Source organism: Caloenas nicobarica, chromosome 1 (genome assembly GCF_036013445.1).
Source record: "Caloenas nicobarica isolate bCalNic1 chromosome 1, bCalNic1.hap1, whole genome shotgun sequence".
Taxonomy (NCBI): Eukaryota; Metazoa; Chordata; class Aves; order Columbiformes; family Columbidae; genus Caloenas; species Caloenas nicobarica.
The window spans coordinates 32501143-32526230 of NC_088245.1; the positions used below are offsets into that span (position 1 = coordinate 32501143).

General features: G+C 36.5%; 1 protein-coding gene across 4 annotated transcripts in view; it reads left to right on the forward strand.

The window, feature by feature from the left end:
* PPHLN1 (periphilin 1) overlaps positions 1 to 25088 on the forward strand; it is a 69149-nt gene that overhangs the window by 5045 nt on the left and 39016 nt on the right. For 3 of the 4 annotated variants that reach the window (XM_065632345.1, XM_065632354.1, XM_065632329.1), the window contains exons 2-7: positions 302 to 353; positions 1436 to 1527; positions 4918 to 5097; positions 5945 to 6006; positions 20449 to 20705; positions 24678 to 24760. In XM_065632345.1, coding sequence (XP_065488417.1) covers position 353; positions 1436 to 1527; positions 4918 to 5097; positions 5945 to 6006; positions 20449 to 20705; positions 24678 to 24760 — 675 coding nt within the window. In that variant the 5' untranslated portion in view covers positions 302 to 352. The remainder of the gene's footprint in view (positions 1 to 301; positions 354 to 1435; positions 1528 to 4917; positions 5098 to 5944; positions 6007 to 20448; positions 20706 to 24677; positions 24761 to 25088) is intronic. The other variant, XM_065632338.1, reaches the window with a different exon arrangement.

Here is a 25088-nt window from a genome sequence, read left to right on the forward strand (position 1 = left end):
GAAGAAAAACTGAGACTTGAAATAGTGAGTAAAAGATGATAAAAGGGAAAGAAAATATCTAGAATTTATTAGGAAAGTGTTTTATCTGTAACAATTTGTCATGCAAAATTTTTTGATATTGTGAATCCAGCTGAGTAGTTCGTATTCTTTCTTAATTGAGTGTAGTGAATTACTCTGTACTAATTCAGACAGATAATGGGTGGTTGAAAGATTTAGTTTTTAAATGTCTAGTTTACTTAAAACATGTGCTAATGAATATATATGCATATTTTGCTGACTTTAGTTTCTTTTTTTTTTGTAGGTAATTGAATGGGTCTTCAGAAGCAGGGTTGCTAAAACTGACAGAAAAGCAAGTATGTGAATGTTTGTTTTTCACAAAAATATATATCTGACTTTGTGCTATCTCTGTTTACAGTTAATAAACCCCTTACTTAACATCTGTACTAATCAATATTTTTATATAGCCTCATAAGTCTGTTTCCAAATAAGTGTTTTTATTTTGAATAAGTAGATAATGTTATGTATTTCTCCTTCTGAACATGTCCTGCTGTTTCTTTTTCTTATTGATTATTTTTAATAGCTAGAAGGACCATTGTGAAGGTAAACTTTGAAAAATGTATTTATAGCAATTTCTTATCTATTTTCAAAAATGTGTAGTCTAAATTTGTCATCTTTAATATCATCAGAAAGTTTTCAGCTCCTCAAGTTCATGTTATCTAACATAGCATGACTAGAATCTCTTATGGTGATGGTTTATTTCCAGCTGTATTTAGTTACTAATTTTGAATGTCACCTTTCTCTGGAAAGATGAATTTTTGTGTTCTGCTGGCTCCCAGTTTAAAACAGGAAAATCTGCATGTGAAGAATGCATTTCATTCATGTATTCAAAATGCAGAGTTTTGTACTAACTGAATGACGTGTTGTGTTTTAACATCTTTCTAGATGGCTGAGATGATCAAATAATTCTAAGTTATTATATTATATAAAAAGCAGAAATTATTCAATCTAATAAATAGGAGTTGAACCCTTTTTTAAAAAAAAAAAGTCCTCTATTTTTAGCAGAACAATATCAAAATTGCTATAAGGTATGTGTGTATGAACTCACATGTACAGCGGGTATTTGCAAAATGCTCATATTTCAGCAGAGCTATTTATAGTATCTGTAAATCTGTAATTACACTGATTATACTGCACTAATTTCCAGTTGTTTTTTAACATACTCTCTCTTTTTTTTTTTTTGCTTAAAGTTTGTTAGTTACTTTCTATAACTAGATAGACTTACTATTAAAAAGGCTAATAAAAACCCAAAAGTTTATGTGCAGGGCTTGTGCATAATACATGTTATTGGGAGAAGTCTGAGAACCTTTATTTCTGTGCTCACTATCCTTTTCATAATGAGTCCAGTTTTGGCTAATTGGATTTTTATCGTCTTCAGTGGCGTATCGAAGAGACGAAATGTGGTCCGAAGGGCGATATGACTATGAAAGAGTTCCAAGAGAACGTGTCCCTCCAAAGATTCATCCTGATGTAAGTGTATAGTATTTTTCTTTAGCATTATGCCATTATACTATACGTTTATACCATGATTTGTACCATAAAGGTTGGATTTGTGTAGGTATTGAAGTACCTAGTATACCTCAAGTTCCCTTCTTTTCTCATTCATTTAAGCCAACAATCTAGCCAACGCATCTGCACAGAGATAATAGGATGCCTTCAAAGTTAAATCTTGTATTTTCAAATCCATTGAAAGTGTTATAGAATATTTGTCTTTTGATAAATTGATTTTTTTGTGTGTGTAATTCTTTATATTATTCAACACAGGATTTTTGGTAATCTCTGGAGAACCAAAGGCCATACTATGTTATATTTTTCCCCAGACTTTTTTTTTTTCTGTATGTTGTTACATCTTTGAAGTGATTTGAGGTGATAAAATAAGTACTTTCACTATTGTTCTTGTCACTGATGCAGTTTTTTTATGATGATGCTTAAAATATAGAAGGAGATGTTTACAAAAAAAGCCAAAAATACATCTTTGCTAACAAAATGTGTTTTGGAGCCTTGTAAGGGAAATGCTTATCAAGAAGAGTGTTGATGGAAATCTACTTTGTAGGCATGGAGACTTCTACTATATGTTATGCTTGCAAAAGTAAACACAGAAGCTGTGCTTACTCTGCTGTAGAATAACTTTAGAATGCTTTTAGAAAATCTCTGTGCCAAAGAGTTAGGTAATTTTTTTTTTCTCTCCTGTGTCTGAAGGCTTTAGAGAAGAAAGAAAACAGGTTGTAGCTTTGTCTTTTGAGCTATTACACCTTAAACAGAACTTAAAAAGAAATATCAAAAAGTATTCTTAATGTTCTATGCAATGTGCATTTTGCAAAATAAAATTCTAGGTACTTGTACCTGTTATCTGGCTTTTCCTTTAATTCTTTTATATGTTGGAATAATAGCATAACTGATTTAGCATATGTTCTGGGTTCCCTCTACGATATTTTCAGCTTGTTTTGTAAGCATACTGGTGTTGGTAACTTGGTAACTAGTTACATAGTCTTCTCTATTGAGTAGTATATTAGTGTTTGGCTGCTTGGTGACATTTTTAACTCTCTTTGCAGAAAATAACAAAATTTTTGCATTTTCAGCAAACTGGAAATCAGATAAGTTTGCACAGGGTATTTAGTCAGATGCTTCTCCAAAATATTTATCAGCAATAGGACATGAGGAAAGGCAGAATGTATTTTCCCAGATTTTTATTTTTTTAATCAGTGTTTGACTTGACTAACACATTGCTAATTTAATCTAACCACTGCATCAGTGACATTCCTAAATTCTTTTAGTCTTTCAAGCTATCCAGGGAACAATGCATAGCATATGTGTTATGAAAATTTACTTTAAAATTTAAAAGATGTGATGCAAGAATTTACTAGATGGTTCAATGCTAGTTTTATATTACATGTGTTTGGAACTGGGGATGAAGGGACTAGCAGAATACACTCATTTATCATGATCAATACTATCCATCTGCACCAAAACAACACCCGCAGTAGTTGGGCAAACCAAGATCTGGTGTCCCTCTGCCTTACTGAAAGATGGATGTGAAGCCCCTTCTCGTACAGCTCTGCTGATTCAAGATAGTTGACAGTCCTTGTAAGCCTATGTCATTGTATCTGTGTCCACGTATAGAGGTCTGACTTAATTTTGACTAGTCATGTAAAATCGAATTAATTTATTCAATCTATGAACGTGCTTAGCATTAGCTGGTACATTGGAACGGAGACATGACAGTGATACAGAATGAAGTATCTCTTGTTTGAAAGAGCAACAGACTTGTCCTAATCTAAACTGGATGCTAATTATATCTCAAGTATAGGTTGTAGTAGAAACGCATGCTTTCAGATCCTGGTAAACAACATAAAGTTACAAGCACTTGGCACAATTAACTGTGAGTACACCTAGAGCTTTCATGTAACTGTCCTTCTGAATGTCAATTTAGTTATGCAGTGGGAACTTCTGGGCAAGCTTAAAGCACAGAGCAGTTTTATTTTGGCTTCAGAGCACATCTTCTTTGTAAGACACCAAACTAAAAAAGAAACAAACAAAAAACAACAAAACCCACATAAAAACCCAAACCAAACATAAACCCAGACCAAAGCAAACACTAAAAAACAAACCAAAACAACCCCAAAAAAACAAATTAAAACAAATAAAACCCCAAAGAACGAACAAACAAACTAACCCAACCCCAAAAAAACCCCAAAGCAAAAACCAAAAAAACCATGGAGGTTGTTCAATGAGGTAAGAGTGGGTCAAGCATTGTGGCTGTGGATGTGTTTGTAGTTTGGCTTTAGATTGCCCTCTAGTGAATTTGTTGGGTGGCCTCTGAAATCAGAGCTAACTTTTTTTGCATGATAATATTTAGCAGTTTGTGAATTTAATGTATTTTTCTACAAAAAAAATATCGGTGCTTTGGACTGTAAGTTGTACTACTACTATTAAAAAAACTAGCCTGAGTATCCCCCCCAAACAACTGTATATGCTGACTTAAGTCTCTCCATTTCTAGCTTGTTTTTTTAAGGCCCATAGAAAAAAGAATATCTTGCTAAAGGAAGAGAGTTTAAAATACAAGGTCTTGCATTTATGTTTTTGTTTGCTTTTTATTTGCAGCTGGCTTATATAATACTTAGTTCTAGAAAACTGAATTTGTATCTTTTGCAACTGTGCAATAATAGACACAGGATTTCTTTAATTGGTAAATTGTATGTGACATTTCATTTGAAGGAAATACAATAAATTAATTTTGCATTCTAGCAGAAAGCTATCTGAAACTTACATTAAAAGAAAAACCAAGAGTGCTAAAACTCTGTCACTTGAATCCTCAGATCACTTACTGCATTGTGTTGAGAAGGCCCTCATCTATTCAGATTATGAAGCAAGGACTGTCTTTGCTACAATCTCTGTAGTGTGGAGGATATTACTGACATTAAGAAAATTGATAGTATTTTCAAATGGGTTCTTTGTTTTACAGACCTCACAGGTGTAACTTCCTTTATTGCATTCCTAAGTTAACGTAAAAGTGTCTGAGAAATATATGTGGCTAATGCTTAAAGAAAGCAAGCTGATGCTTAGAATGTAGCTAATGCTACTGCTTTAAACTTTCAAAAGAAACTTAAACCATGTTGAAAATTTTCCTTCTATAATTAATGTGTAATGCCTAAGGATAACATCTGTATAGTGTCCAATTAGATTTAATAGGTTGTTCCACCATCAGACTGGCATAGTTTTTAATGTTTTTTATTCCCTTGTGCTTTTTCAGCTTTAAGATTGTTATAGTCCCATATTTAGAAATAACTTGGTTTTACTTTTGTGTATTTGCTACAGATTTCCAGCTGTTAAAAGCAATGATTTGTTTGTTTCATGGTTTAGGATGATTACCATAGAGTAGTAAACGTTGCGCCCAAGAAACCACCACTGCTTGAAAGACCTGGGGATGGGAATTACAGTCGGTATGATGATTACAGTCACGCCGACTACAGAGGCTATGAAGAGGGTCGCAGTTTTGCCCATGACCGAAGAAGTGGCCCTCCACACCGAGGTGTACGTAAGGTGATTCTTTTCACGTGTTTGTGATGTTTATCTTCTCATTTAAGCTTGAATAATGAACGATTAAAATATTATGTCAGACAGAGCATTGTTGTTAGTGAAGTTCTCATAAAATGAAGCAGAATGAATAGAAAAAACATCTAGGTTTTGATCCTTAGTGCTTTTTTGCAGTTATTGTGCTTCTAAGACTCTTGTGATTATATGGTAATACCTGTTTGCTGCTGCTTATGGTTCCTACCTACTCTGTTGACTTGAGAAAGAGCCATTGTCCAGCTCTCTGGAAAGTTGAGAGTCTGAACTGGGAAAACAAAAGTGGCCAGAAGTCTTCTCTGTAATGCAGTGTAAAGTTATCTGGATGAATAGAAGAATGACTGCAAAATATTTCTATTTAGCAAGTCCTTGCACATGCAACTTGTTGAATGTTGTCTACCTATCCTTCTAATTTGCACAGTTATTCACTTATTTAAGATTCTGTCATGATGTTGGATGCATTTTTTTTTCCCAGTAACTATGTATAAGTACAAAATATGTGGTCCCTTTGAAAGGTCATTACTGCTTCCTCCTCGACCCCAGCTGTTTGAAATTCTGTAATTTCAAGCTAGTGATGATAATTTACGTTTTGATCAGTCAAGGTCCATATATATAGTTTGGAAGTTTTTGTAGTTTTTGTGTTTCATACAGCATTTCAAAGTTGCTCTCTTGAGCATTGTGGTAAATGATTAATACTTTATTTTAGCTCATTAAATGCTTTGGTTTTGCAGTAAATAAGTACCATTTGGCAACTAAATGTACCTCACATCCGATGTTGAGATACGTGTCACGCAGTTGTTTTGCATGTATATTTTTGCAGGATGAATCAGGTTACAGATGGCCAAGGGATGATCATCCTGGAAGCCGGCATCCAGAATACAGGTATTTTATAAGACTTTACAGTAGTGCCATGCATAAGCTGGGACTGTTTGGGGCATTTTTCTTTGTTATCGAAATGGTTTGTAGAACAGAGCAATAAAGTGACAGAGAAGTGGGAAAGGGCATCTGTTAATGACAATAGTGGAAAAGTGGCTTCTAGTTGTATTGTTCGAAATAGAAACTAAATAAATGGTATGATATGAAAGTCTCTATTTTAGTATTTGGTTAGAAAGGAGAGGAGGCCTTACGATAGCATCTTTAGGATGTTAGCCTGGGACTGTAAATAATTTAGTGCATCTCCCTGATCAGTCACACTTTTTACATGAGTTCAGAGAATTCTTTGGTTTAATATTTGCTGCTGTGACTGTAGCACCTTGGGGCCACAATACAGCGGAAAGGTACCTGCAGCATTTTAAAGGTTGCTGGGGTGAATAATGAGATTATGAAGTTCACCACAGCCTTGTTCTGACCTCCGTGTTTTCTCAGATGGACTTATAAGGAAGTGTTTCCATCATGCATCATTAATTTCTGTGAGCATTTCTTAATCTGTACCTCAGGTTTCTATCTATGAAATGTAAGGAATAGTGTTAAACAATAAGACTGTAATATACATACGCCTGCTATGATGTTTGATACGGGATTATTTGATAGGATAAATAAAGTGCATAGGATAGCGTTACATGCAAAAATTTATAAACAAGGATGAAATTCACCTTAAATATTTAGACAAAAATGAATTGTTAGTGTAACTGAAATATTAAGAGTCTAATCTAAGAATCACTTTTAGTTCAAGAACTGAAATACTAGCTAAGAATCACTCTTAGTTCAAATTTAATTCTTACGGAAAGATTATGTCTACATAGAAAAATTTTAAATTATAATAACAATTTTGCCTGAGTTGTTATTGTACACACACTTCTTAGATTCTAAACGTCTTTCTTCACCTGCTCTTCTGGGTCTTAAGGTCAGCGGTGGTCAAACAGTGAGTTGTCAGCATCTTCACTCTTGCCGGGTGGAATTTGATGTTTGTGTTGATGGCTGCTTCTTCCTCACCATAAGATGCACCTGGGGTCATTTTTAGGTTTGTTAACATGCTTTTGCATCTTTGTTCTTTCTTCATTGGTCTACAGCTCCTTGTTACAGCCAGTTTTACCATATGTGGTGTCTTTTGGATATGTTAGATACTATTTTCCTTGTTCTTTTTGTTATCTCTAGAACTATTTTTGGCCATCTGACCACTGGTGAATCATTCATAGCCCAGAGGTTTCCAGTGCCAGGCTTATGCCCCCGTCTGTTGTAGTCTCATGCCTGTACTTTTACATGCCACATCCTGTGTTTCCACTTGTCAAGGTGTCTGCTATTAAAACAGGCCTGTATTTCTATATAATACATCATGTTGTTAGCCCTAAATATCTGATTCTACATAGAATAACTCATTGTCTTTATCAAATGATGATTGTACCATACAAAGATCAATAAATGTAAAACAAGTTAGCTACAGACACCTGCTCAGCTAGAAAAATAGCTGTTAAAGCTGTACCAAGGTGAAAAAAAAGACTTCAGGCAGTTCAAGGAAAGCTCAGACAGAGCAAGCCTGACAAGTTTGCTCAAAACCTCAGTCCTGAGGCCTCGCAAACTCAATATGAAGCTGTTACTGGTAATGGCATTACAGTGCTATGGGGCTACACAGTTGCAGCAGATATCTGTTGCTCTGCATGTGATGATTTAAGTGTAGCATAACTAGGTTATTATATAACTTCAGTGTAAAAAATCCAAACGAACAAACCCTTCATATACTGTAAAAGTATGTGTGTGCTAGCCTTCTTTCAAAATTGCATTCTTGGGGCTGGAAGCAAGTTCTGAAAAGTAGTAAGAAACGTGTGTAAAAGTTCTTGCAAATTTTCCTCTTTCTTTAGAAGAATCAGAATTGTTTAAAGCTGGGGGAAAAAAAAGACTGAGAAGACTGTTAGTGTTAGGCAGTATATTTTACACAGAACAAGAGTGGCACCCAGTGGTCAAAAAGATTGTCTTAAATGCATCCTGATTTCTTCCACTTAAAATGAGAGAATAAAATGTCAGCTCATGTTGCTGATGTCTTTAAAAATGTGTTGCGTGGTAGATGATGGTCCCATCTGAGTTGTTATTATATATTTCAGAATATGTAACTGTTATGCAACTGCAGTAGCACTATAGAAGAACTTCATAAGAGATACTTGGTTCAGTTGAGGGTATGGGAATCTATTTGTGATTGCAGGAAGCTCTGCTGATATATAAATATGTGTTAGCATGGCAGAAGTCTGATTGTACAGAAGAGCACACGAATGGTAAATAGCCTTGAATGTCAAATCCTGTGATCAGACTGCTAAACACTTGTAGCATTATGTGCTGGATAATAAACTTAATATGATTTTTTTTTTCTCTCACTATTGAGCTATCTAGTGGATCTCAACAGAGGAAATCAAAGTACAGTACTTGGTATATGTTGTCTCCTGTGGTGAAAACGCTAATTACTTTCCATTTCAAAGAAATTTGCACTATAAAACATGAGATTAAAAAATGATTATATGCGAAGATGCTTTCGCTTTGGATATGAGGAAAGTTATTTTGGATAAGTTCTTATGGAGTACATAAAAATATTTTTTTTTCCCTTGAGGTAACAGAGGAGATTTAAGATCACTTTAACCAGAAGTACTTTTTAAAAAATTGCATTGAACATGGCTAAAACATAGTACAAAGTTAGATTTGTGAAGCTAAAGACACTGAGGAGACTTGTAAAATTAATGGGTTTTCGTAGTCAGTACAGTGACTATAAATTCTAAAAAGAATAGCTCTTTATTGACATAAATAATCAGTTTTCTCGAGTATTTTTTAAAATTCATTCAGCAGCTAAAAATGTGCTATAAGAAGTTGGCGTCAATATTATGTTTAGCATTTCCTCTTAAGCATTAATCATTCACGTTATCCTGCTTTGATTTTTGGCAACTTAACTGTCAAAAAGTAATTTCTAATCTCTTACTTTTTCCATGTTTGTTTCCCCTATCTTTGGGGTGCTGAAAAACATTACTAGAGATTCCCCCAAGGTAAAAGAAGCTGCTTAGCTGGAATATCAAAATTCTTTAAATGATGCAGAATTATAGGGAGTGAAAATTTCCTATATTGAAGAAACCGTATGTTAGGTTTTTTGGGGGGTGGGATGTTTTTGTTACTGTAGTTGTTTCTTCTATGGTGGGTTTTTTTGCCGGTAGTCTGCCATTGAGTGGAGCATTACTGATCCTTCTGCTCTTTCCTGGACTACTCACGCTTGAGAATTGTTAGCCCTGTTTTATACGGTGCTCAGTGAACAGCTCTCATCCTGACCATGACTTCTTTATGGTAATATCATTTTTAATATGTAAAAAATAAAGTAATTCAGAGAATGTGGTGGGCATGGATATCAAAATGAGTTCCCAGCCCTTTTTCTCTTGTTGTGACCTAAGGGATTCTTGATGGATTTCTGAACTCCAGGAACCGATGTGAATTGTGTAACCTTGCAGTCATAGTTCGGTTCGAAGTGGCTTTTGGTTCAAGCCTAGTTGGCATGTATAAAGAATTGTATATCAAAGCAGAATCTCTTAGTTTGGAGAACAGAGAATTTTCTGCACACATGGTGACAGTTTTAATGTCTCGGTTGCTGATGCTATGAGAATTGTGAAACTTGGAAGTTATGAGAGGAGATCAAATAACACATGACTTATTTGTGCATTTAATCTTTTACTGATGTTGATTACTTCTGGGGCTGTGTTATTACTTGTCTTTAGTGATATATCAAACTAATTTATTCAAAGCACTCAAATTATTTTGTGCATGACAGATTTTTGAGAAGTTGCAGGGAACAGTGCTGTTAGCTGTTGAAGAACTCAAATTTTACAGTACTTCTGTATGGGCCTCATAGCAATGGATTTTGGATGCAAGTCCATTTTTATGAAGTCAGATGAGCTTTTCGATGCAAAATGCCTTAGAAGATTGTTAGCTGCTGTTCACTTTAGTCATCCTACTTTTTAATCCTTTTGAGTGCACAGAGCATTACTTTATTATTTTTTTTTCAGCCAAACTGAGTTCATAAGATGTGAAATATGCAAAACTTGGCAACTTAAGATGGGTAAGACTCATCTTCAAAGAGAAATTACAAAATGACGCACTTGTAAATCCCAGCTGTACATGTATTAAATTTGATCCTTAAAATTATCCGAGGTCCAGATTTTTGTAATATAAGGATTGCTGTATTTGTAGACAAAGCACTCTGCATCGGTAGTAATGTTGGTTCCTAGCATACAAACTCCTGAGAACTGGCTCACGTAGGACATTTTGAATATCTTCTCTCAAGATACAGAATCATAGAATACCAGGTTGGAAGGGATCTCAAGGATCATCTGGTCCAACCTTTCCTGGCAAAAGCACAGTCTAGACAAGATGGCCCAGCACTCTGTCCAGCTGAATCTTAAAAGTGTCCAATGTTGGGGAATCCACCACTTCCCTGGGGAGATTATTCCACTGGCTGGTTGTTCTCATTGTGAAAAATTTCCCTCTTGTGCCCGATCAGAATCTCCCCAGGAATAACTTGTAGCCATTACCCCTTGTCTTTTCCATGTGACTCCTTGTAAAAAGGGAGTCTCCATCTTCTTTGTAGCCACCCTTTAGCTACTGGAACATGGTGATAAGGTCTCCCCTAAGCCTGCTTTTCTCAAGGCTGAACAAGCCCAGTTCTCTTAGCCTTTCCTCATATGGCGGCTTCCCAGCCCTTTGATAATTTTATGTGGCCCCTCTCCTGCCTGTCCACATCTTTTTTTATATTGCGGGGACCAAAACTTGCTGCTACTATGTGTCGTCTGTTTTTTTTTTTTTTTTTCCCCCCCCCGCCATGTCCTGTGTGAAATAAGGAAGTAGTCATAGTCCAGTCTTTAATACTAATGCATTTGTGTAGATCTTCCAGTATAGGTTGGGGAATGACCTATTAGAGAGCAGCGTAGGGGAAAGGGACCTGGGGGTCCTGGTGGACAGCAGGATGACCATGAGCCAGCACTGGGCCCTTGTGGCCAAGAAGGCCAATGGCATCCTGGGGTGTATTAGAAGCGGGGTGGTTAGGAGGTTGAGAGAGGTTCTCCTTCCCCTCTACTCTGCCCTGGTGAGACCTCATCTGGAATATTGTGTCCAGTTCTGGGCCCCTCAGTTCAAGAAGGACAGGGAACTGCTGGAGAGAGTCCAGCGCAGGGCAACAAAGATGATTAAGGGAGTGGAGCATCTTGCTTGTGAGGAAAGGCTGAGGGAGCTGGGGCTCTTTAGCTTGGAGAAGAGGAGACTGAGGGGTGACCTCATTAATGTTTAGAAATATGTAAAGGGTGAATGTCACGAAGATGGAACCAGGCTCTTCTCGGTGACAACCAATGATAGGACAAGGGGCAATGGGTGCAAACTGGAACACAGGAGGTTCCACTTAAATGTGAGAAGAAACTTCTTCTCAGTGAGGGTGACGGAACACTGGAACAGGCTGCCCAGGGAGGTTGTGGAGTCGTCTTCTCTGGAGACATTCAAAACCCGCCTGGACGCCTTCCTGTGTAACCTCACCTAGGTGTTCCTGCTCTGCCAGGGGGATTGGACTAGATGATCTTTTGAGGTCCCTTCCAATCCCTAACTTTCTCTGATTCTGTGATTCTGTGATAAAACAGATCTGCTTCTCTGTGGAGTGTACAGGAAATATTTTGTAATAAATAGAAATAATAAAAATGTAATTTTGATGATAAAAATGAAAGAAAACCATCTGGCAAAATGTCGAAACTTAATTTTAAACAATTGATGATCTGTGAACAACTAAAGTTTGTCAGTTCTATATTGTGTTTTGGAAATATTTTAAATCAATGGCACATTGCCTTTCCTTGGTAAAGCATAATATATCCCAGTTTTTGTAGATGCATAAACTTTCACAGTGAGACTTGCATTTAGTGAAGTCCATGGAGAAAACCGGTAGCAAAGTGAGGGACAGAAGCCCAGCGATTGTGGCTTTCTGGTCTCTGCTTGCACTACCCTGCAGTTTGGTGATTCACCCCTGGCAGGTGCAGTATGTGATGGCAGGATATTCTAGAGCAGGGGTGTCCAACTCATTTTCACGGGAGACCACATCAGCCTCACGGTTGCCACATTTATACAGTCTGAAAATTACATTTGGCCCTTTGAAGGCAACCGTGAGGCTGATGTGGCCCCCAGTGAAAATGGGTTGGACACTCCTGTTCTAGAGGAGTGGTCTGAAGATTGTACATTAAGAAGGAAATTGTTCTTTGCCGAGAATGGTTATTTTAAACCAAAACTACTGAGGAGAGAGTCTCCAGATAGAAGTTAAGGGCCACTGACTCTTCTCTCAGTAGAGCAGGATTTAATATTGAGGGTTCAGATGTGTCATGGGCCAAGGCAGTTATCTTTACTTTATCACTGTGCAATCACCTTTGAATCACATGGGGTAGCTTGTTTCTTACCCCCCTGAAAGTATTTTTTAGTGAATGAAACAGTGAACCTGGTTAAATAGTTTATACTTGTTTAAAACAGTGTATTATATTCTGGGAGGTCTTTAGGCTTTGGATTTAAACTTTCTTGTAATGTAAACTGATCTTTGTCTTGCTTATAGAAGAGAAACTTAGCCAAAAGGATTTATGAGATGGTGCTAAAAATGTACATAAGTCTGCTGTTCTGTTGCAATATTTGACAGGTCTTAAGGGACACCATACAAGAACCTCATTCTTTATTAAAAAACATGTGTGGAGGGAAATAAATATGGCAGTCACCCAAAGAAAATGGCCTTGCTTTTGACAGAGATTGATAAGCAGAATTCTAATCATATTCATTAGCACATGCCTTTTTCTTTTAATAAATAAATGAATAAAATCTCTGCCAGAACATTGGACCTCTCAGGTATTCATGTGAACTACTGGAGTAACTTGTTTATTCATATACAAAATTACGGTTTCCTTATAATAGGTCATTGTGGTAGATTCGTTATACCTGTCTGCAACTCCAGGCAAGGGCTTGTCTGGTGAAATCTTTCGTTCAGAAGACCCATTGTATTAGGCTGTTAGCTAAATTAGTTTACCTTGGCTTATGGTATTTGGGGGGGGTGGGGTAGAGGGGTGAGTTAGAACTTTTGGAACAAGATAATAGGCAATAGATAACTTAAAAGTAGATTCTGGTTTACACTAAATATTTAATGACTTCATATTACACTTCATGTCTTATGCAGCAGTCTTAGTGATTCAGTAGTTGCTACATTTTCTTTGAGGGTTGTTTTCTGCTCCACCGCCTCTTTAGCACTTTTGTGCTTGGGACAACCAATTTGTTTGCAAACTGAGATTTCTGTTTCATAATTTGATTTTTGTTGTTGTTGTTGTTGCTTGGCCTAAATTATTGTATTACTAATGCTTTGGGTTCCTTTGGACCGTGGATTTTTATTTTGAATGTATTTGAAGAACTCAAATCTTCTCATGCAGGTATCACTATTTTAAAACTGCCCTGTACTAAAGGCTGCGTATAATTAAGAACAGTTCAAGACTGTCCACTATTACAGGTCAATGCAATTGAAAGTAAAAAGTTTCAATTCAGAAAAGTCTGTTTTTGTTGTTGTGGTGAATGTCTTTCCCCTATTTAAGTTAGAATCCTGAAATTTAGAACTATATATGTGAATACTGACTGTTTTCTTACTAAGGATATTATGTCAAACTAAGTTTCTGCTGTTATGTTGATGGGACCTGCTTCATTTATATCTAGAATTATACTAGAAAATTCATTCAAAGCAAGACTCCTGTCACTTCACTTCTCAAATGTTTGTTGCTTGAGAGAATGAGGAGAAAAGGAGAGACCGATCGACAGGGTTTCAATTGCAGAATTTTTTTGCCCTTGCCCATGCAAAAATAGGGGGAGGAGGTAAAAGTTCCTCTTAGTGTCAACTAGACTTCTTTGCATGTTTCAGCTAATTGTGGGGTTATTCTGTAAGGTGAATGTTGCTTTCACTGGCAGTTAGTTGTAGTTGTTGAGTGATTGCTTTTAATTTTTAAATATTTTTATTTACGTAACTATTGACCGTGATCTTTGCTGAAGATGTGTTTTCTTGTACTTCTTTGTACAATTTCTCATTCCAATTCTAAAAAACATGTTTGCTTTCAAAAATTGCTTACTGATAATTTTGTTCCTTTTAGAGGGTCTTACAGAACTCTGGTTTAATTGCTTATGCAGTTTTCATCTCAGGTTGAGGGGAAGGAGTTTCAATGTTAAAGTCATAATACATGCTGTATTGATAATTTAATTTAGTTTTCTCTTAATCATTTCTCCTGATGAGCTTCTGAGGTCAGTGACAGTAAGTGCCAGTATTCTTGCCATTCAGTCGGGATCCTGGAACTTCCTGCACGAGTCTGAGCTGTGATTTTTTTAAAAAATTTTTTATTTATTTATTTTTTTTTTTTTCCCTACATCCTAGCTGATAGGAGACTCTTTCGACTGTTGTTGGTTACAGAGGGTTCTGGCTATTCTATTTCATTTTGGGATGATGTCATGGAAGCTTTGTTTTTCTAATCAAAACTTTTCAAAGTTTCTTATATATGAGAATTGTCAAATTAGCAGAACTTACCACTACCTGATTTTTTTTTTTTCCCCTGCTGAACCTGTAAATAGACAGCCTCATGCAGTAGAGCTTACCCTTTATTTGAAATGTAGTACAGTTCTAAATCTTGGTTTTAACTCCTGCTGAGAGCCATAAGAGAAAACTGGGCAAGCTTGTTTTTGAAAAGTGTAATTACGAATTTCAGTCTGATTCTGTGTATATGGTATTTCTTATACGTTGGTCCCTTGAAATGTTTCGGTTACATTTAAATACAGCCTCTATGTTATGACTCTAAAGGACTGGCAAAGTATACTTTGGACTAAAGACAAGTAGTTACAATTTTGATATTCTTAAATACCCAGCCTGAATTATTGTTGAATGAGGAACAGCTAGGTAGTAAATTGTCTTGTAAGTATTTATTTGACAACAATTACAGTAAACACGCCAAAATTGGGTACAAAAAACCTAAAAGGTCTTATCATGACAGTTCTCAACTGCTATCATGTGCTTATTCAACTTGCTTTTGATCCAAAACTACATTATGTTTTAGGGATCTATGGCTTTATCTGTGTACAACTGTTGCCTACTGCAGTTTTTGTAAGTTTGCAAATTGTCATATGAAATTGGTGTCATCATTATATTTTTTTTTAACAGTGGTTATTGTTTGAGAACTATTTATTACAGCTACTAGTGTGTTACGATATACACGTAAGGAAAAATTCAGTATTGTGTGCAAACTCGGTTAAATTTTGTAATAACACTGATTTGTTGTGTAAAAGTAAGTCACATTTTGGGAAAATGATTATTTTCTTCTTATCAGTGATGTTTACATAATGCTAATAAACCGTAAGGAGATCCTCTGTTTACAATGTACGTAGCCGTGCCTTTCTCAGGGTGGGGAGTATTGTCAGAGGACTGGTGCATAATTGCCCTCAGGAAGATAAATTCTTCATTGCTTAGGTTCCAAAGACTTGTTTGTTATGTTTTGAATATAATAAACATTTCAGGGAATTTAATTCCCATTGAAAGACGATGAGAATACTGGGATGGGCTTTGCTTAGATGTCGTTTATTTATATGAATGCAAGTTACCCCCCCTTTCCTTAATTGATGAAATGAGATGTGCTGTAAATTTCACAAGAAGAGAGGGAAAAACTTGGTGTTATTGACAGTATAGGCATCCTTTTGTTAAGCGTTTTGCTGCAAAGAGAAGATTTTTGCTATCCCCTTTCCACCTACTGCTGTGTTTGGGTTATGATCTACATTTGAAGAAAAGTTCATCAATAAAGTGATTCCATGACCTCATGCTGTTGGTATTATTTTTAAAAGGTGATGCTATTTTTGCATCCCAACAAATTATTCTTAATGTTAGTCTTGACATTTATTCATTGTGTATTTGCATAACCATGCAAGGTTCTTTCTCTTGTTTACAGAGCTTTGTAGTATTAGTTTGTGAGTTGATAACAAATGCTTTTCTTTATGTGTAACTGAATATTGATGCCATGACATGCAACAGTGTTGTGTCAGCCACCTGTGGGAATGTTTTTCTCTTCTGAAATCTGACTTTTAACAGTTGCGTTGTGTTAATTGAAGTCTTACCTTACCTAGTCTAATATGCCTAATTATTTTTGGAAATTATGTTTGAGAGCGCGTTTATGCGATTTGGAAGTAGAATGGAAAAGATATTTTAATGTGTTGATCTACAGAATCATGGAATGATTTGGGTTGGCAGGGACCTTCAAAGGTCACCTAGTCCAACCCTGTGCAATGAGCAGGGACATCTTCAACTAGATCAGGTTGCTCAGAGCCCCGTCCAGCCTGGCCTTGAATGTTTCCAGGGATGGGGCATCTACCACCTCTCTGGGCAACCTGTGCCAGTGCCTCACCAACTTCATTTAAAAAAAAAAAAAAAAAAAGTTGTCGTATCTACTCTGAATCTCCCCTCTTTCAGTTTAAAACCATTACCCCTTGTCTTATTGCTGCAAGCTCTACTAAAACGTTTGTCCCGCTTCTTATAAACCCCCTTCAAGTACTGGAAGGGTGCAGTAAGGTCTCCTTGGAGCCTTCTCTTCTCCAGGCTGAACAACCCCAACTCTCAGTCTGTCCTCACAGCAGAGCCATTCCATCTTTCTGATCATTTTTGTGGCCTCCTCTGGCCCCTCTCCAACAGGTCCATGTCTCTCCTGTGCTGTGGGCTCCAGAGCTGGACACAGGATTCCAGGTGGGGTCTTACCAGAGTGGAGTAGAGGGGAAACCATTTCAGGTTTGATGAGGTAGTGAACTTGGCATGTGTTCTACAACTTTTATGGTGGTGTCTCTAGTCCTTTGGCAACAGAAAAGTTCCCCTCTGTTGTATTCTCTTGGTCTCCTGCTGTGCAGAAAGCCGTACCTTTGCCTGTTTGGCATTTGTGGTTTTTTTTCTTCCAAGAAACTGGAACCAGTGGTTAACTGAAATAACTCTCAGGCTTGTGCTCTTCTCTCAGCTACCCTTGGTGAATGGTATATCAGGGTATGGATGTTTACTTATAAAATCTCAGGAGTTTATCCAAGATTATCAGCTTTAGTGAGAATTTAATGGTTAGGTTTCATGGAGGTTAAAATTGCAAATACTTCCTGTTGCAATCCTGCTGAGAGAACTAACTTGTGCTTCAGGACTAAGTGTGAGATGTGAACACAAGGTATAAAGATAAGAGGGATCCTATATAAAAGGGATTGATCTTGTATTTGTCGTTAAGGGCAGCAGTTCTATTTTAAAGTTACAGCCGAGCGCAAAATTTTGCATCTCTATTAGGTATTGTCCCTGCTCAATAAACCTTTTGAGTATGTGTTGGAATCTGAAACATGTGCTTAACTGCTTTGCTGAATTGGGGCCTTCATTACCAAATTGCAGGTGTATGTTAGCTTAAATATTTAAGGAAAAAAAATAAAACAGTGCTTATTTTGTTCTGTTTGGTGTGGTTTGTTACATTGATGGAAAACATCAGAAATGTTGTGCTGTTGCTATGCTGTCCGAAACAGATTCAATGCAGTTATGGCTTGAGTGTTCAGTATGAGAAAGTGTCCAGTTGAGAATTAACATGGAATGATGAAAAGAAAATTTAAAAAATGGAAGTGAGATTCTACTTTTTTGGGGGGTGTACAATATTGTAGAATTAGACTTTTAAATGTTTTCCTGTTTAAAAGGGTGTTTCAGTTGTGTTTTGTAGATTCTTATGTGGATATTAGAGCATTTATTATATGTGTGCAATAGCTGGAGCTCTGTAAACATTTCCATAATAAACTTCTCTGTATACTAGAGCTTAATAACTTGCTCATAAAAATGTGTTTGGGGCATAAAAGTGGTGTACTGGTCCACCAGAAAGCTTGTGCTTTAAAAATAAATAAAGTTATTTAGAAAGAGAGAGATTTAGAAGGAAACTGAAGAAAAAGTGTGCTGTACCTAACTCATTTCTGATAAGTATTTGACCAATATGTTCTTTAATAAATAAAAGCCCACTTAACTAGACAAACTTGTTCAATGCTGAGCTAATCTTTCTAATATTCTTAATCTGAACTAAATCTTCCTCCCCCAGTCTAGGTCTATTGCTACATGAAGTGTTGATACATGTTACGCAGATAAAATGTTAGTTTCCTATTTTCAGCTATTTTGAGGACTCACCTGGCTTCTTTAGATTTTTTTTTCCTAAATTTAAGTGGACAAATGCTTAAGTGTTTCTTCATTAAATGTGTTTTCTCAGTCTCTGATCCATTTGGTTATTTCCTTCTGGAAAGCCTCCTGTTAATCCACACACTTCCTCAAGAGTAGTGTCCAGAGGTGAGCACGTTGCTCTTAGGCCTTTGAAGAAAGCAGGAGGATTATCCTTCTGTGTATGCCTGGGTGATTCATTCTTTGATGTAAACATCTGTACAATGGCTACTGTGTAGAGGCTCTTAAATAGAGCACTATTTAACAGTTACTTTTTTTTTTTTCCTGTCTCACTTTAGAAGAAGAAAGTGTCCCAGTAAACAGCAGAAAAGATGTTTAGAAAGGAAATGAATATTGATTTTTAGCACACCTGTTAGGTACCAATCCATGTAACATTGTCTTGTATCAGTTTTGGTATACAGACCTGTAAAATACGCTTCTCTGTAAGATAAGATACCCATAAAAGGCCTGTGGTCTGTTAACAGTGAAATAATTATTTAACCGTAAAACCTGGCTTTGCTTCACTGGTGTTTTACTGAAAACTGGGGTGGCTGAGAGCTGTTGACTCATACTTTAGTTTCAAATGAAAATTTTGAAAATAAAGATTTTTTTTATTTTCCTGATACTTTATTTTATCAGGAATTGGAGAAATAAACTGAAGGAGTCTGTATTTTTACTGGCTATGTCCCCACCCTGATGATTTTTCTGTTGCAGAACCACCTCAATCTTGCTTGTGGAGTGTTCGTGCTCTGAAGCAGAACCACTCATGCAAATGGTGATTTCCATGCAAAAAGTAAATCACCACTGTGTAAAACACATCAGTATAATATAGTTTGTATGGTTGTGTTGCTGCCTGTGTAGTTTTGATAGTCCAAGACACCTTTGGCACCCTGAATCCTTTGCTACCCGTCACAAACATGGACCTGTAACATGCTGTAGGAATTGTACACTAGAGGGCTTTTTTTCTTTTTCTCCACCAATATAAAATTAGCTATAGCTACATTGTGCTCAATGAGACCACCAGATTGTCTTTGTGAGACAGTCCCTTATTTAAAATACCAGCCTATGATGAGAAATAGAGAAAAGCAGTGAAATAAGGTACATTCTGGCTTACTATAAATGCTATGAAGTCTTTATTTTTACTTAGCAATGCTGTGGAGGAGCTGAGAAGTACTTGCTTCTCTTCGCAACATGTCTTCTCACCAAGGCAGATGTCACAAGTCTAGATTCAGTAGGTGTTCACTTGCATGTTTGTTAGCTTTGAGATTCTTTAGGTAAAGTTCAATTTGATACTGTTTTTTTGACCTCGACATATGTATATTAATATAATTTGCAGGTCACCAGGACATTTGTGGTATAGTCTGGAGTAGCAATATATAAATTTAGTAGAAAGTTTTGATGTTTACTAGGTTATGGTTTTGAATAAGTTTGGTTTCATGTAATACTGAGTGTGTCTGTGGCATTTTACAGTAAAGTTCAAAATGAATATTGTGAAAGACATAGACTTCTTAGGAGGTATGATCTTCATATTTTTGTTCAGGATTTGACATTGGGTGGATATATAGGCATGAGGAAAGATATTCTGCAGTTTTCTTTTTGTCCTTGCTGGATATAAACTCAAGTCTCGCAGGGGTATTTCCCATAGCAATGTGTGTGAAATCAAATGAGGGACATAGTCCCTTGAAAATAAGAGTAAGAGAAAAATAGAGTTGAAAACCAGCCAAATAGTGTAAGCAATATTTGCATATGCATTTTTAGCTATTGTAAGTTAAGGCTTAATTTCCAGGTGAAGTGGAGTGAATCTGAAGAAATAAAATGTGAGAGTCTCAATTTCGTTAATGTCTCTTTCTCTTATATTTTAGCCGCATTATTGAGAAATATAAAGGAATTAGCTTCTCCCCATGAAGTAGTTGAATTAAAACCGAAGTCATTACGTACATATACATATTTTTTTCTACTTTCCTGCTGTTTTTTCGTTCATTGCCTAGTACTCTAACAATGCTGAAGATTTCAGATGTGTTCTGCAGATGACAGCTAACGTATTTGTAATTTACCAGATGTAAAATGTTGCCGTTGAAATATCTAGTGCTGTTCCACGAACATTAGAAGGATAATCAAGTAACTTTTTGTTGTCGTTGTCTTCAAAGGGACACCAGAGATGGCTTCAGAAGAAAAAGCTTCTATCCTTCTCATTATATGAGAGAGCGATCCCCTCATAAGAGGGACTCTCCTTTCTTCAGGGAATCGCCAGGGAGCCGAAGGGATTCTCCGCACAGCAGATCTGGCTCCAGTGTCAGCAGCAGGAGCTACTCTCCTGAAAGAAGCAAAGCCTATCCTTTCCACCAGTCCCAGCATAGCAGAAGTATGTCATCTTTACATAAAAGAAATATTTCTTCTCAGCAAGGTAATGCTGGATTAATGATGAGAACTGGTTAGTGAGGTGAAACTGCAACTCACTGTATAAGCCCTTTTTCTTTACATGCTTTCTTTCACAATGAGAAAACTAGACATTTTGTACTGATTAAGTGTTGTCTGCTCTTTGGTTGCTTCATAGTACTCTCTGTTGCCTTACGTATTTCATGTGGGAAATTGTAGGTGTTATTTCAGTAGCAGCTCTAGACTGACTGTAGGAGTTTCAGCTGCACAGCCTTGCTAGTATCGTGTGTTATTTTCCTTTTAGCATCAACTGCTGCTGTTACTTCTTTATGTGCTTCATTGCATTCCATTACAAGAAACTTTATTGACATTTGTAGAAGATGAAGACTTTTCTTCCTTCAACCAGGAGAAAAGAAGGCTTAGGCTTAAAAAATTGGGAGAAATTGAAGTACATACTGTTACTTGTTACATTTTCTGAAAATGTTCTTAGAACTGTATTATTAAGGTTTTGAAGCTGGTTTTTAAATTTTTTTAGCAATTTCATCTCATTTTCAGGTTGTCTCAAATCTTGTTTTCCTCAAAGAAACGTGAAACATCTGAGTTAAGTCTGTACTGCATGTGTTCTGCGTTTTAAAAACCTGGCTGTTAATCTTTCCCAGAAATCTAATTAATCATCTGTTTTGAAAATATTTAAGGCTTTCCTCTTTAAGTAATTTGGAAATAAAAGGCAAAATTGCAGGTTTTAGTATACTATAATCTTAACCACTGCTGTTTGTACAGCTGATGTAAATTAATCCAATTTGATTTCTCTTTCTGCAAATGCTTTCTAGTAAAGTATACAAACTACTGTTCATTTTGGCAGCTTTTAAAAAATTAATTAGATTTTTTTTTGTTCACTGATAGGCATATCGTGTGTTTCTGGAGTGGCACACTGGACCACTATGTAGCACTTCTTGCCAAAAAAGATCTTGTGGAGTTTAGTTAACGTTGTTTAAATATTGAGGAATCATTTCACTCATTGTAGAATACGAATTATCTTTCTAGCTCATCATTGCAGTTCTTTTAACGTTTTGTAGCAATACTCAGTGAACATGAATTCCTTTAAGTGTAGGAGAAGAGAAAAATATGATATTCAACTAAATTTGTAAAGTGTTGTAGATGTACAGATCATAATTACCAGGAACAGGAAAAAATTGTGTGAGAAACCAAATAAAATATTGGAATATTTCAGGGTTTTCCTAAAATTTTGAGCTGGCTTCTATCACATTTGTAGTATATTGGCAGAATTACTCAAACAGAAGTGGAGGCAGTGAAGTAGAAGCAGACACCTTCACAAACCAGAAGAGATGCTGGTCAGGAGAGGAGGTTACATTTAGGTCTGTGGCTTTGGGATGTTTTTTTTTTCTAATTCCATGGTTAAACACCTTCCCCCATCATCTTTAAGTCAGTTTTAAGAGGCCATGTGGCTTGTATACTGGACTGTTTCTTTATAACTGCCTGTTCCCTGGAAAATAGTACAACTAAGCTGTTCATCTAGGTGACTGAATTAAGATCGCCTATTTGCAAGATATAAATGGCTTAAATAGTACTTTTAGAGTCATGTTTGAATATGATTTGTTTTAGGTAAGCTCATGTATTACAAATTTAAAAGTAACATAGAGTGGGACATATCTCATAGATGTCAGCAGTACATTTTAGTCTGTACTTAAATTGATTTATAACATGCGAGGTATATGCTATTTCATGCGGAACTTACAGTACGGTGGTTTTTTTAAAATATTGTAATACTGTTTAAGATCATGCCATCTGAATCAGTTTGGCCTCATGACTTCCACTGAAGTAGGAATAATATCCCATGCTCTCCAGCCCTTTATAAATGAGGATAAATACAGGATTTGGACAAAGAAAACTGGGGGGACATAAAGAAGCTCGGGAAAGGGCTGATGAGAGAGGAGGGGCGTTCAGCCGTGCTGGGAGAGTATGGAGAGAAGCAGCAGGGTGCTTGGTGTTCCTTCGCTGGGACACTCAGTGCAGGCTCCGTAGGGTGGTACGTCGAGGAGCTGCAAGAAGACAAGTAGTGGTGCTTGGCAAGTGTCGTGCTCCATTGTGCAGGGAGGGCTTGGGGGTTCACAATAGCCACACACATTCATAAAAAATGGCCTAATTATGTCTCCAACTTAAATGGTGGTTTCTCTAACTGCTTAACCTTGAATAGTTTACTGCCACTTGTATCAACTTATTTCATCTATTCAAGCACAAATGAGATAATCTTTAAAGAATCCAGTGTGATGAAGGAGGCACATAGGAGGCACAGTTAGTCTGTGTGTTTAAAAGGAGGTGGTTCATCCATGGGGCTGAAAAGCAGGTATCACAGGCACAAAGCTTCTGTGTTACTTGGTGGTGTCAAGGGAGATATCCTGTGCTTCGGGGAGTGTGACAAATTAAAGACATGGTTACTTCTGTCTTCGCGTTTTTGGTTTTGTCATGTACTTTGTATTTATAGGAACTTTTAATTGTTCACAGTTTTTCTTTTTGCTATTTCTTTTCATTGTTAAAGAGCTGTTTTAGTTAAAGGTAATTCATAATTCATCTTTTGTTTCATGGCTACTAGAAATTCTTAAATAAGGCTGCTTGCCATGTTTTTAAGTGTGCTCTCTGTTTAGCGTCATCTTCAAATCAAGGGTTAAAGTGTGATTTGGAATGTTTGCTTTTGAGCAAGCAACTTCCTCAAGTATTTTCAGTAGTATTTTTGAAAGACTCATCAGTAGCTGTGAAGATGAAGATTTTTGCATGGATTATAGGCCTTCAATATCATAGCAGTAACTCACTTCTAAGAACATACAGAGATGAGCAGGTGTTTGATCTTAGCTTTGTATTAAGTCTACACTATACATATGGTAGGAAAATGTGGGGAAAGAGTAGGACACCAACTTTTCTTAAACATTTCCTGTTGTTAAATTATGTATTTTTGTGTAGATTTCCTTATGATTTTTTGTGTAGGTAGTGGTATTTAAAAATACACAACATGATGCAGTCTTATTTTATGGCATTGAGTAAAAAAAGAAAATACCTCAGCTATTAGGAGTGAGGTGTCAGGTTTGATCTTTATTGCTTCAACTTATGAAATTAAAGCCATATTTGTTTGTAGTTCTACTAAAATAATTTATATCCCAATTTTTTAAAGTATTTGATAGACTTCTTAATTCATCCCTTTCTTAATTGTATGGGTACAAATTTAAAGGAATCCAAAGTAAGTCTGTATCATTTTCCATTTGTGAACAGTCAGTCGTTTCCCTGTGATTGTAAATAGTCTAGTTAATGTAGGGCTACTGACAACACATTTGCGTTTTGTATTTACCTTTTGCAGATCCCTTAGGTGTAATCCATGGACCACGGGTTGAAAACTAATAGTTTACACCACAACCAGTTCTGCTGCTGGGGGGCTGCCTGTAACCAGTCTGTGGCAAAGCTATGCGCAGACTGTGATGAGCACAGTGAATTTGAATTGTCATTTTGCCAATTTTAACTCTTACCAAAAAATCGCTGATAATATAAGGAGCATCTAGCCTGTGGTTGGTACGATATAGGACTGTTTCCCATGGCGGGGCTTTTCAACATGCTGTGGCCTGCTAAACCAGTTCCTACACTGCCTGGTTCCCTGGAGTGGTTGACTGGTGTCTAATATTTCACCTGTTTATATTATTACAGGAATATTAAAAGTAAAACCACATCATCTTGCCAAATTATATTGATACACCCTTTCAGTTAATGTTGAAAAAAAGGACAATGGGTTTTCCTAAAGATGTGGAATAATATAGCTGTATCTCTTCTCTATTTCTAAAGAGTAGAAAATGCTATCAATATTTATCAGATGCTGGAGTGTGTAGATTTTATGTCTGACTTGAGCAAATTTCACTGCGATTTTTCTAAGCCAATAGGTATATCTGCAACGTATAGCTTTAATACAATTTTACAGTCGTCATTTTTTTCTTAATTGTAGGTAAAGAGAGGACGTCAGTTCAATCCCTGAAAACATCAAGAGATGCATCACCTTCAGGCTCTACAGCAGTATCCTCCTCAAAGGTGAATTTTCTTTTCAAGTGCTTCTCACCATGGTTTCAGGTTGCTCATTGTTGTTGGATTTTTCCTCAATTGGAAGGAGATACTGTGTGCAGCTGTTAAGGAGAGGAGCATCTTGAATTGCTCTGCAATCCAGCAGAGGATTTGTTTCCTTTATCTGGCAGGAGGATGCTGATAATACTGTGTATCTAATGGTGACACCGACAAACCTTTTTATTCTGTATTCAGTTGTCTTATTTTAGGAGAAATGGAGTTTTGCATGTTTTTAAAATTGTCATTTTCCAAAATCTGGAGTGTGCTAGAAAAGGAATGCCAAGGAGAAAAACGGGGA